Genomic DNA, 13,031 nt, shown 5'->3' with positions numbered 1-13,031 from the left:
TGCCCAGGTAATGTTAAGTAGACACATTAATGATGTGAAAATGGTAATATCGTCCCTGAATTTTTAAAGAATTTTTAATTTTTGAGAACTACAAGCAAAGGGATTCAGAAGGATATTAATGTGTTTCTTCTCTTCCTCCTTATTCTTATACCTTATTTTTCCTGTTTCTAGTCCATCGCATTTATATCACCTGACATGTTGGTAACAAACTTTTTGTGTGACGGAAGGCTGCGTAGTAAATAGTTGGCAGACCATGGACAGTGTAATATCCTAAAGCCTCAGTTTTTTCAGCGGTAAGATTGGTATAATAATAAAATACACCTCTGAAGATCCATGTGAGGACTCATTAAGATAATGTATGACACTTAGCATCAGGCATTGAATAACATTGGTGGTCCGGTGGATATTTGTATCTCGACGAAAGTAGAGATCATGGAATCCTCTTGTATGAGTTAGGATTAGTTTAAATAAGAGAGGCTTAAAAAGGTAGATGTTGATTTCTCTCTGGCCCACAAAGCCTAATGATAGGCAGTTGATGGCTGATACAGCAGCAGAAGCAACAACGGCTGTAAACAGAAAATCCCTCTGACCTGTCTCCTCTTCAAAATTCACTAGTTTGGTGAATGAAATCGTGATCTACCTTATCATAAAATAAGAAACTTAACCCACTAAGATGAGTTGATCACCACAGTGGGTCAGTTCCAACTCTTAATTACCTCTCTAATAATTTATCCTTCCCACCCACCCCTGCTGCCTCTGCCTTACTTCTGGCCTTGGAGATGCTAACCAGTATTCTGTACCACACTGGCATTCTACATGGGCTCTTTCTCAAGTCATACCCTAACATACCCTGCTCTAATCTCTCTTCTACACATTGTTTATGGGATAGTCTTTCTAAATGCAAATCTCTCTTATCCTTCGCTTTAAAACGTCAGTGGCACCATGTTACTTATAGAACTGAAAGCTGGGAATTTTTCTAAGGACATCCGTGATCCTTCTGATCCAGCCCCTGCTTACCATCCTAGCCTCATTTTCTTCTATTCCCATCTGAGGTGGGCAGAATAATGGTTACCTCGAAGATGACCACATCTTAATCCCTGGGACCTATGTATATGTTGTGTTTATGACAAGGGGGAATTAAGGTTGCAGATGGCATTAAGGTTGCTAATCAGTTGACTTTAAAGTAAAATGATTTTTCTGGATTATCTGGGAGATAGAAGAGTCAGTGTCATAATGATCTAATGTGAAACTCAACTGGCTATTGATGGCTTTGAAGGTGGAAGGGTGCCAAAAGCTAAGAAATAGGGGTTTCCTAAAGAAGCTGGAAAAGACAAGTAATCAGATTCTCCCCTATGACTTTGAAAAAGGAACACAGCCCTACCAACACCTTGATTTTGGCCTCCTGAGAGTGTATTTGATTTGTGACCTATAGACTATAAGATAATGAATTTGTGTTTTTAAGTCACTAAATTTGTGGTAAGTTGTTAACAGCAGCAATAGGAAGCTAATACACCATCACACCCTTGATAATTTACTTCAAACACAGTAGGTATATATACGATTTCCTGTACTTGGAATGCCAGTACCTTTTTGTAGGCCTTTATACCTACTTCTGAAGTTAATTTCTATCAGAAGAATTTACTGATTGGATTTCTGCTCATTTCTGTCCTCACACATTATATTTGTAATCTCTCTTGTACTACTACTTCTTTCAAGACTGTTGAGCTTCTGGAGGCCAGGGACCTAGCCACAGTACCTAGCCCATGAATGAATTAAATATGATGAATAAATGAAAATGGAGTGGTCTAAATGCTTTTATTTTATTTTTTAATTGATGCAAGGCACTTTTTTGGGCTTCATTTAGAAAAAAATAGTGCTACATTGGTTATTCTACTTAGAACTGTTTTGGACAAAGAAGAAATGGGCTAAACAACTCTAAAAAGAACAAAGACAACATTTGGCTCTTAAAGAAAAAAGGAAAGTGAATCAAAAGTCTAAAACTCCTTGTTTTTTAGTATCTGGTATTACCAAGCAAAATATCTTCCTTTGTTCATTAAGCGTTTTTTTTCTTTAGAATAAACAAATTAGGAAGATAATAGGAATGGAAGCAATACTTGGATCATGTTAAAGTAAGAAGAGTTAGCTAATGTCATGATTCAAAGATTATTAATAAGGTATTAAGTTTAAAAAAATAAAAGGGTAATGAAGCTACTGAAGTACACTAAAACAGAAATGTGGCAGATTCCTGTATTTGTTAATGTTTCCATAAGAGGTTCCATCATAAAAATGAACTGTAAAATTATTTTTAAAATGTGATATATAGAACACAAAATGAATTTTTAGCAAACTTTAGGAAATTCTTGTTATAAATTACCCAGATTTTATAAACACATCCCCCCTAACTTGCATTTTGTTTAAAGTAATAACTTTATATCATACAAATAAATTTCAAGTATGAAAAGTGCATTATTGCAATAATACCTCTTTGAAAGTCCAAAATTCTTGGTTTATAATAAAATGTAAAGAGTAAAAAAAAAAAGAAAAGAAAAGAAAATGAAGAAAGGAGTAAAACCATCAGGGCCATCTATTGCAGAAGTCCAACATCTTCTTAAAATGTTGCTCAACAAGTTGCAGAGAAACATGCCTGGAAGCAACATATAATTAAAAAAACAAAATGACTTGTGTTTTTACCATTTTACATTATTATTGTCTCTAGTATTTTTCTCCTTCCCAAATAGAAATTTACATCCTCTCTAATGTTGCTCAAGTGAGCCATTCTGTGCAGTCACCACTTGCATGTTTCCAAAATCATCTTCTTCATGTTTTCTCTTCAAACTGCCTCTGGGTCCAGAATGAACAGATGACCTTTCTATCTGGAGTGGTGACATCATCTGTATTGTTAATTTTGCTAACTAGATGGCTTCATATTCCTGAAGTTGAAGGACAAATCCAGCATTAGGATTAATACAAAACCTTCTTTCTTGAACATAAGCGTCTCTGTACTTCATTCCAAATGTTTCCATAATGAATGCAATAACAAAGGCAGCACTCCTGGAGATCCCAGTATTTCCATGGACAAGAACTTTTCTTCCAGTTTGTAAGCTTCCATCAATAAATTCTTTAGTCATGGGAAAATAATGTATTATATTTTCAACTGGATTATCTGCAATATCCAAGACTAAATATCTAAATAATTGTTGAAAGTTGGTTTAACAAAGTTTTCTTCAATATTTTGTCTTATGCATATTATATGGGTTATTCCATATTTCTGTAGTATAGGTAGCTTGCTTTTCATAGCAGAAGAATATGGACCTAAAAACAATCCAGGTAAAATTTCCTGCATCTCTCGTCTCATAGGGTAGGTCCATTCTCAAAGTAAGTCCTCGATGCCAAGCCTGGGGGAGAAAAGCTAATGCTTTTATTTTAGAAGGCTCATATTCTGGTGTGAGTCTGTGCATGTGTTTTTGTACTTGGGTATGTATATTTTAGGGCAGAGATATTCTGAGAAATGTCAAATTGTTAAGTCTTCTGTCCTAGTTCATTCAGACTGCTATAAGAAAAATACAGAGACTGGCTAGCTTATAAACAACAGGAATTTCTCAGGGTGTCTGAGGGCTCAGTCAGTTAAGCGTCCGACTCTTGATACTGGCTCAGGTCATGATCTCAGGGTTGTGAGATTGAGCCCTGCATGGGCTCCACGCTGGGTGTGGAGCCTGCTTATGATTCCCTCTCCAATCTCCCTCTCTTTCTCTCTCGTAAAAAAAAAAAAAGAAAGAAGGAAAGAAATTTCTTTCTCACAGTTCTAGAGGCTGATAAGTCTAAAATCAAGGTCCCTTCCAGATTTGGTGTCTGATAAGTACCTGGTTCTTGGTTTGTAGTTGGCCATCTTCTCCTTGTGTCCTCATGATGGAAGGAAGACAAGAAAGCATTTTGGGGTCTCTTTTTATAAGGGTACTAATCCTATTCACGAGACATCTACTGATTTTCATGACCTAATTACCTTCCAAAGTACCACCCCCTCAAAATACCAGAAGATTGGGGATTAGGCTTCATCGTATGAATTTTGGGGGACACAAAACTTTAAGTTCGTACCATTCTCTGCTTCTGATAATCTACCCCAATCACCCATGCATCTGGCTGTAAATTCAATATCTGTTATTCCTAGAGTTTTACTTGTAAGAATTCCAGGTTCATTTGGGGTCAGGAACATGTATCTGGTTCCAAAACCAAGGTAGCTTACCTTGCTTTCAAGATAATTAGTGTTCAGCCTCCACCGTTACCTGTGTGTGTGTGTTTGTGTGTAGGGTAGGGTGGAATGGTAGGGCTATACACTGGCTGGCCCATGGTTTCCTCCAATGGACAAAAATACAGAAGCTTCTGGTTACTTCTTTTTAAAATATTTTTAATTTTAAAAATTGAGATTTTACTGACCTATAACATTGTATTAGTTTTAGGCATACAACATAATGACCTGATGATATATGTATATATTGCAAAATGCTTACCACAAGTTGAATTAGCATTCTTCACCATACATAGTTTTTTTCTTGATGAGGACTTTTAAGATCTACTCTCTTAGCAACTTTCAAATATGCAGAACATAATTGTTAACTATAGTCACTATGTGGTTCATTACATCCCCAGGACTTACTTATCTTTAACTGGAAGCTTGTAACTTTTGTTTGGTCACTTCTTCTAAACTTGGGAAACTGTCATTTTTTTAATACCAAGCCCTTCTCCTTTCATATCTCCTCTCATATGAAGGAAATTGATATAATTCCCTTCTGAAAGCCTACATTTTGTACCCAAGGAAAAGGAATACACAAGCAGTCAAATAAGATACAATTAGTATATCCACAGATTAAATAGGTCTGTGTATTATTTTGCCTCAGGACAGTCCCTTTTAAAGCCCATCCTCATGGTGGCTTTTTTAATATATATATTTTAATTGTTATTTTATTATTGAATATAATAATGTATTATCATATGAACTAGCATGGACCCCTTGATTCTTCAACATGTCAGGTTCTTTTTTTTCATTATATTTTTAAAACAAAAAGCATTTTATTCAGAGTTTTAGTCTTAGATTGCCCAAGAGGGGAAGTGGAGAAAGGCAAGTGCCTTTGAGTGAAAAATGTGAGAGGAGCCCCAATAATGACATTTTTGCCGTTCTGTCAACTGTGGGGTTCAGAGTCAGACTAAATTTGGTAAAATAAGTAATGTGACCTTTCACACATCATCATGATGGTGTAAGATTCATACCAAACACAAGTCATTATTTTTCCTCTATAATATCAACTTAAGTACTTCATAATATTTTTAGCTAGAAAATGATTATTTTTTAATTAACCCATTTGAGGGAAATTAGGTAGTTTGTAAATTTTTTTTCTACTATGAACAGTATTGAAATCCTTGTAGCTAAGTCTTCACACAGATCCTCACTTATTTCCTTAGCATAAATGTCCAGAAGCATAATAACTGGTTGGAAAAATGGGTCATATTTTAAGGCTTTTGATTTGAGTTGTAATAGAGTTCACTAGAAGGACTGTAGCTCATAGTAAATGACAGAAAGTACCCTTTTGGAAGGTACCTTGAGTAAATAAAAATGGAACATATCTTAGTTTTCTAGAGCTTCCATAAGAAAATACCACAGAATGCTGGTGGCTTAAACATCAGAAATTAAAAAACAAAACAGAAATTAATTTTCTTGCAGTTCTGGGGTCTGGAGGTCCAAGATCAAAGTGCCAGCAGTGTTGTGCTCTTCTGAGAAGTCTCTCTGGCTTACAGATGGCCATCCTCTTGCTGCCTCTTCATGTGGTCATTCTTCTGTGCACATGTACCCCTGGTGTATCTTTCTGTTTGTATAAGGACATCAGTCATATTGGATTAGGGCCCCACGCTAATAGCCTTATTTTAACTTATCACTTCTTAAAAAACCTTCTCATCAATTACAGTTACATTCAGAAGTATTGGGGGCTAGGGTTTCAACATATGAATTTTGGGGTGGGGACACGATTAAGTCCATACCAGAACCCTAACTGCAAAAAGAGACTCTTGGATGTCATAAAAAGTTGGTTAAAATAATTGGAGTTGCTGCTTTCTGGAAATACAGGTTATCATAGTTTTCCCTTTCTCCCCTAGTTCATCCTTTTCTCCTTTCTCCCATTCTCTTTCTTTTTCTAGGTATGATTTAGGTACAGTAAAATATACCTAAAATATACCTTTTTTAGTGTGGAGTTGTAGGAGTTGTGTAACCACCACATTCAATTAGGTTTCTGTAATCAAGCTTGCAAGAGGGATGGATTTGGAAGGCTGAGACACACTGGTAAGCAAGGTAAAACCAGGAAACAAACTCAGGCAATGATCTGAAAGGTAAAATAGGAAAAAAAAAAAAGTTTTTCTTCTTGAATGATCTGAGGGGTAGGAAATTGACTGCTTCATTTAAGTCTTTATATAATACTCCATATTCACTGTGTCCACCTTTACCAATCTAATCTCCAAAAAGAATCCAACATCCCAATGATCTTGCATTTATCCTGGCTTCATAAATGTCTCTTAAACATGCTTGTGTTGCTTCCCATCATCTCCTAAACTCTTTCTATATATAAGAGCTTTTAAAAAAAGATTTATTGATTTACTAGATAGAGCGAGTGAGCACAGGCTCGTGAGTGCTTTTTTCCCCTATACTGAGCCACCCAGGTGCCCCAGGTTATTGGCATTTTTATACAGTCCAGAGCCCCTATATGTACGGTTTTTAATCAGACATATGCCTCTGTGAAGCTTTCCTAGTCTGTAGAAATCAAACCCATAATGGATTCCCAATTAGGTGGTATGGAGGATTTTTAAAAAACAATATAGGAGAAAACTGTTACTTTGGAATTTATAATTTGGATAAGAAGATAAGTTATGGTCTTAATCACTTTCCTTCAGAAATTCATCTTTTACTGTTACAACCTTTTTCTTTTTCTTTTTTTTTTTTTTTGAAGGAGGGGTGGGAAGGGCAAAGGGAGAGGGAGAAGAGAGAAAATCTTAAGCAAGCTCCATGCCCAGGGTGGAGCCCTAGCTAAGGTTCAGTCACACAACCCTGAGATCAGGACCTGGGCTTAAATGGGTTTGATGCTTGACTGACTGCGCCACCTAGGCGCCCCTAAAATACATTTCTTAAGGTCTAATCTTTCACGTGACGTGTAATCTTGGGCATCCCGGAAAACAGTGCCCTATAAATATCGCATTATCAACTATGTTCATCATCTCCCCCACTCCCTCCAAAATAGTTTCCTTTCTTAATTTTGTAGTTCTTTCAGGCTACAATTATAGTGTTCCAGATTTCAAACACTGGCATGCTTTTGTTTTCTTCATTCTTTATCATCAGTCGGTTAGCAAATTCTGACATACCTGAATTTTGTGGGTTTTTCTGTAACAAAAAGGTAATAGCTTCCTACTGTTCTCTTTTAATCAGGAGCACACTGATCACTATCATGCTGTGTATCATTCTTGTTACCTGCTTCTCCCCATTAGAATGTAAGGTCTTTGAGGGCAGAGAGTTTTGTCTGTTGTTTACTGCCATATTCCCAGCACCTGGTATATTTGTTGGATGAATTGAGCACTTAGTATGTACCAGGCACTGTGCATTTACATACAGAATTTCATTTAATTTTTACCACAGTGGGGAGGTGTTAAATTGTTTTGACTTTCAGATAATAAAACTGGCTAAGTTTTAAAAAAAGGTTAAGTGACTTGCCCACACAACTGGATGATCACACAGTTTGTAGGTGGTAGTACCAGACTCTAGTTTGTCCTCAAGCCATGAAGCTTAATTTATATGCCTTTGAACTAATTTTGACTACTGTCTAAATTTCAAGGCGTTCCATAATGTCCAAGACTCTAAACCTATCTTACCCATTACTATTTTCTATCAAAAACCTCTTGCTCCAAACTAGTCTACTTACTACTGTTCCTTGAACCTTATGTGGTTTTTTTGTTTCTTCTCTATTTTGCTCATGTAAAGTCGCTTTAGAAATTTTATCTAGCTTTTGAATCTGAGATTGAGCGCATGTTCCATCTCTTTCACCACTCAATCCTGAATACTCCAGGATGCAGTGAGGAATACCACATCTTCAGTATTTACCACGTCCCGCTCCTTGTATCTTGCTTGGCACACAAAGGTTCAATAAGTGGAAGCTGTTACAACTTGCTTGCATTTGCACCTGAGTGAGGGTCGGTAAGGCACTTACCAGGGGTGCGTGATATTGATGTATGTCTTTGTGTTTAACTCCTTTGGCCCCCGGTTTGTTATAAAATGCTTGAAAAAAGCTAACGTGTTGGGAAGGAAGCAACGCATAGTTAACGTAAACCTATAAAACGATGTGTTCCCTTTAGTAAAATGAAAATGCCAGCTGTCGGAGTGCGCGAGGGGAGGCTGAGAGGGGCGTCGGTAAGGGCTTCACAGATGGCCGCAGGGTGGCGGCGAGTCTCGCGCCACGCCTCGGTCGGAAATCGGAAGCGCTTGTGGCACACCGCCGCCCTTCACCTGGCCTCGGGCTCGCTTTTGCGCAGGGCCACGTGCCAGTGTTTTAGTTTAACCGCGCGTCGGGCCCCCAGTAAACGGTTGTAACTGCCTTTCCCGACCAGGCCTCTACCCTCCATCTTTGTGCGGACGGGGGGGGGGGGGGGCCGGAGAGGATGCCAGGTGTGGCAGCCCGGCCGAACTGCGGCGGGTAAATCCAGGCCCCCAACCCCAACAGTCAAGTTTTCAAAAAGCCCGCGCGTGGCGCCCCAGGCCGCATCCGTTGGGAACGGCCCCCTGCGCGCCCCCGCTCACCCCCCCCCTACCCCCAAGCCCAGGGCGAGGGGGAAGGCGTCGGGGTGGCAGGCAGGTTCTCAGGTTCTGCACACAGGGGGCGCCGGGGCCAGCGCGCACCGGGGAGCGCGCCCGTCCAGCGGCGGCCGAAAACGGAAGTGGGCACGAGCGGATCGCAGTGATTGGCTGAACCCACATGTCTCTCAAGGGGCTGGCGCGAACGCCACTGCGGAGTTGGGCGAGGGGATACGGCAAGGGGAGGGGGCAAAACACTGGGAACAGCCGCGGGGCTGGGAGGAAATGAATTGCGGAGGTGTGCGGAGAGCAGGGAGAGTCCCTGGTCAGGGAACACGGGGGAGCCAGGGTGTGAAAGCGGGGCTGTAGAGGCGGTGGCGGGAGCAACGCAGGCCGAGGGCTTGAATCGACCGCGGAGGGCGGGGAGTCTGTGACCGAGAGCGGCGCTGCGGCGCGGTAGGCGGGACTAGGGAGAGCGACGCAGGGATTGGCGGGCAGCTTTGGGTTGCCGTACGTCGGCGGTGACGCACGCCTCGGGGAGGGTGCGCGCGCGTTCAGCGGCCTCTTTGTGTGGTGCCCAGATAGGGGAGCGGAGGTGGCGGTGGCGGTGGCGGTAGCGGCGGCTTTGGTTGACTTCCAGTCTTCTCGGCTCGCCCTCTAGCCGGCACCTCTCCCCTTCCCTCCCCCTTCCTTTTTTCCTCCTTCCCTCCCCTTCCCTTCTTCCCTTCCCCGTCGGTGACCGGCGGTGGCGGCTCCAGCAACGGCTGGGCCCAAGCTGTGAAGAGGCCTTAGCCAACGATAACGGCGACGGCGAAACCTCGGAGCTCGCAGGGCGGGGGGAAGGCCCGGGCCGTGGAGATGGAGAATTCCCAGTTGTGTAAGCTGTTCATCGGCGGCCTCAATGTGCAGACGAGTGAGTCGGGCCTGCGCGGCCACTTTGAGGCCTTTGGGACTCTGACGGACTGCGTGGTGGTGGTGAACCCCCAGACCAAACGCTCCCGTTGCTTCGGCTTCGTGACCTACTCCAATGTGGAGGAGGCCGATGCCGCCATGGCCGCTTCGCCCCATGCCGTGGACGGCAACACGGTGGAGCTGAAGCGGGCGGTGTCCCGGGAGGATTCAGCGCGGCCCGGTGCCCACGCCAAGGTTAAGAAGCTCTTTGTCGGGGGCCTTAAGGGAGACGTGGCCGAGGGCGACCTGATCGAGCATTTCTCGCAGTTTGGCACAGTAGAAAAGGCCGAGATTATTGCCGACAAGCAGTCGGGCAAGAAGCGTGGCTTCGGCTTCGTGTATTTTCAGAATCACGACGCGGCCGACAAGGCCGCGGTTGTCAAGTTCCATCCGATCCAGGGCCATCGCGTGGAAGTGAAGAAGGCCGTCCCCAAGGAGGATATCCACTCCGGTGGGGGCGGAGGCGGTTCCCGGTCCTCCCGAGGCGGCCGAGGCGGCCGGGGTCGCGGCGGTGGTCGAGACCAGAACGGCCTGTCTAAGGGCGGCGGCGGCGGTTATAACAGCTACGGTGGTTACGGCGGCGGCGGTGGCGGCGGCGGCGGCGGCGGCTACAATGCCTACGGAGGCGGCGGAGGCGGTTCGTCCTACGGTGGAAGCGACTACGGTAACGGCTTCGGCGGCTTCGGCAGCTACAGCCAGCACCAGTCCTCCTATGGGCCCATGAAGGGCGGCGGCGGCGGCGGTGGCGGTGGCAGCAGCTGGGGCGGTCGTAGTAACAGTGGACCTTACAGAGGCGGCTATGGCGGTGGAGGTGGTTATGGAGGCAGCTCCTTCTAAAAAAAAAAAAAAAAAAAAAAAAAAAAAAAAAAAAAAAATCTAAAAATGCCTGGGAGTGGCTATAGGGGTAGCTCTTTTCAACAACCCAGCTAGGGTCAACTCCTAAGTTCCTTCCTCTCCCACCGCCTTCCCCATTTTTCCCTTGGGGGAGCCGCTTCTAAGGCTGCTTATCCTTGGGGGTGTTGCCCTATTTGCCTGCCACCTCTCTTGTCTCTCCCTCTGAAGATGGACTCGGCCCCACATACACATTTTTGTGTTACAGTCATTGATGGACTCTATTTTTTTATTATTACTTGGACCTTGGTCGTTTTTATACTAGCAAAATGTCTTGTTTTAATTTGTGTTTTTTGGGGGGGAGGGAGTGAACTTGCTGATTCTGTAGCAAAACCTGGGCGGGGGTTGGGGTGGGGGGGTAGTTTACTTTGTTGTAAGGACTTGATATCTGGCTACAGCGTTTTCTATGAAATCTACTTGGATTCCATGCCTGAAATTTGAAAGCATATGTACAAAAATCATTTTTACGTTTTATTTTTAATAAATCATTGTGTTTGACCGTATATGTCTAACATTTTTTTTCTAGGATCCATTCCGTACCGTTTTAAGGGATATTAGTTAAAAATTTTTCGTGTTAATTCTTAATTCTTGATGTGTACTTAGAGAAACTTAAAAGGTCCTTTGGTGGTTTTTTTTTTTTTTTTTTCTGTTGCCCTTCTAGTGACGTGTTGAATTTTATCCCTTACAGGCAAAACTTCTGAAGTGGTGGATGTAGCTTTTTAAAATCTTTAAAGTTTGTGTGCATCCATCTCTTGTACTAAGCGATTTGCTTATCATCTTGACATGGTTGGTCCTTCTTTCTATGAGAATTTACTTAAAAGTATGTACTGTGTAGTCCGAAAAGAAATAGTTTGTGTTAAGCATGTGTTTTCATTCATATAAACTGTTTAAAAATTTTCAGATGGCCTAGTTTCATCCCTCTTACTGGTTTGTCTGTAATGAATGGTTACTAATAAGGGTTATATTTTACCCTTAAACTAATTGCATTTTTGTATTTTCAGAGCAGGTTTAAACGTTTTTTCCTAGAGCTGAACTGTTGTCCTCTTGGAATTCCTTCCCCCAACGTTTGTAGCACCATCTACTGGCAGAATGGCAGTAAATCTGCAAAGCAATTTGTTTAAAAAACTTGTTTAGGATAATTGCATCAGATTTAGAAATTTTGCCATCAAAACCCTGTGCAGACTTTGGTTACACATTTACTTGTAACTAAGATGGGCTTTACGGGAATGTAGTTAACAGTCCATATCACAATTGCCCTTTCTACAAGAGATTTGAAAATGTAAACTGCTATGCATAGCTTGGGCAATGGCCCCAAATTGCTATGACAACTAATGAACCAGCTACGTGTACTGGTATCTTAGGTGCAAGTTGTAAAGCAAAATATTTGTGTATTCTGCTTGGTTAACAAATGTATATTTGTAGCCCTTTCATGCAGTAGAATTCAAGTTGTTGTTTATAAAAAACAAAACAAAACAATGATATAGGAGAAAATTGCCTTCCTGGATAGAAATATAGAATAGCAACGTTTATGGATATCACAAATAAAGAATTCAATTCTTTACATGATTGAGTGAGAGTATGTATAACCTGGTGGGTGGGTTCAGAGTACCTATAAAATAGTAAACTTGACTTAAATGTTATGGTAAAATTTTTAACTTGAATATTGCATTTAAAAGCCCGTATGTATAGTAAGCTTTCTGAAGGGGAGGTTAATGGGCTTTAAAGTAAAAGACTATTTTAGCATTGATTCTCTTAGTTCTTTTTACTGTATAGTTCTTAATATCTAGTTCTTGCCAAATTTTTTTATCTTAATTGCTAAGGGTTTTCATTTCGAGAGATAAAAAAGGTCAAGATTTTGAGGCGAGATTATGGCTGCTCAGTAGTCACTTTGACAAAAAATAGCTGATGTTTGGTACAGATAACTTGAGTATACCTCTATGACAAATGGGATAGGTGCTTTTGCACGAGTAAATATAGTCAAATGTTTCGTTTTAAAATGGTTCTGCAGTTTCCTTAAATTTATTTTTCGTTTTTAGTGAAACACGATACTACATGTGGGCTTCTTCATTGGGTAGTCGTATTTTGAGTGCCTCTAAGATACAGAAAATGATATGCTTAAAGTTTTCGTTATAATTATTACTCTGCTTGCCTTTTATTCAGCCTTAGCGGGAAGATCTAATTCTTCTGGGTCAGTTGGACTAGTCCCCTTTTTGGAGGGTTTCCAAAGTCTGATAAGGTTATTGTTATTTTGTGTTCCCAACATAGTGACTTCTAAAAAGTAAATTGAATAATGTAAAAGGACTATTAGAAAAGCAACTCAAGGTGCTGTTTATGGTATATTAACACTTCATTGTTGTGTATTTACCTTTATAGA

The 13,031-nt window shown here is 41.4% G+C and overlaps 1 protein-coding gene, 1 long non-coding RNA gene and 1 pseudogene across 2 annotated transcripts; 1 reads left to right on the top strand and 2 right to left on the bottom strand.

Moving 5' to 3' along the window:
• Positions 1-2,753: 2,753 nt before the first annotated feature.
• Positions 2,754-4,053, bottom strand: LOC113928602 (annotated as a pseudogene).
• Positions 4,054-4,434: 381 nt separating this feature from the next.
• On the bottom strand, positions 4,435-8,771 carry LOC113928727. Its single transcript, XR_003521945.2, has 3 exons — positions 8,235-8,771; positions 6,222-6,365; positions 4,435-5,855 (listed from the first exon to the last, which is right to left on the bottom strand). It is a non-coding gene; the product is annotated as an uncharacterized LOC113928727 (long non-coding RNA).
• Positions 8,772-9,350: 579 nt separating this feature from the next.
• On the top strand, positions 9,351-11,160 carry HNRNPA0 (heterogeneous nuclear ribonucleoprotein A0). The gene has a single exon (XM_027604680.2). It carries the CDS (start codon positions 9,674-9,676, stop codon positions 10,601-10,603), a length of 930 nt encoding a protein of 309 aa, XP_027460481.1. The 5' UTR covers positions 9,351-9,673; the 3' UTR covers positions 10,604-11,160.
• Positions 11,161-13,031: the final 1,871 nt, after the last annotated feature.

Source organism: Zalophus californianus, chromosome 5, assembly GCF_009762305.2.
Source record: "Zalophus californianus isolate mZalCal1 chromosome 5, mZalCal1.pri.v2, whole genome shotgun sequence".
NCBI lineage: Eukaryota > Metazoa > Chordata > Mammalia > Carnivora > Otariidae > Zalophus > Zalophus californianus.
This window is presented reverse-complemented; position numbering and strand designations above follow the sequence as displayed.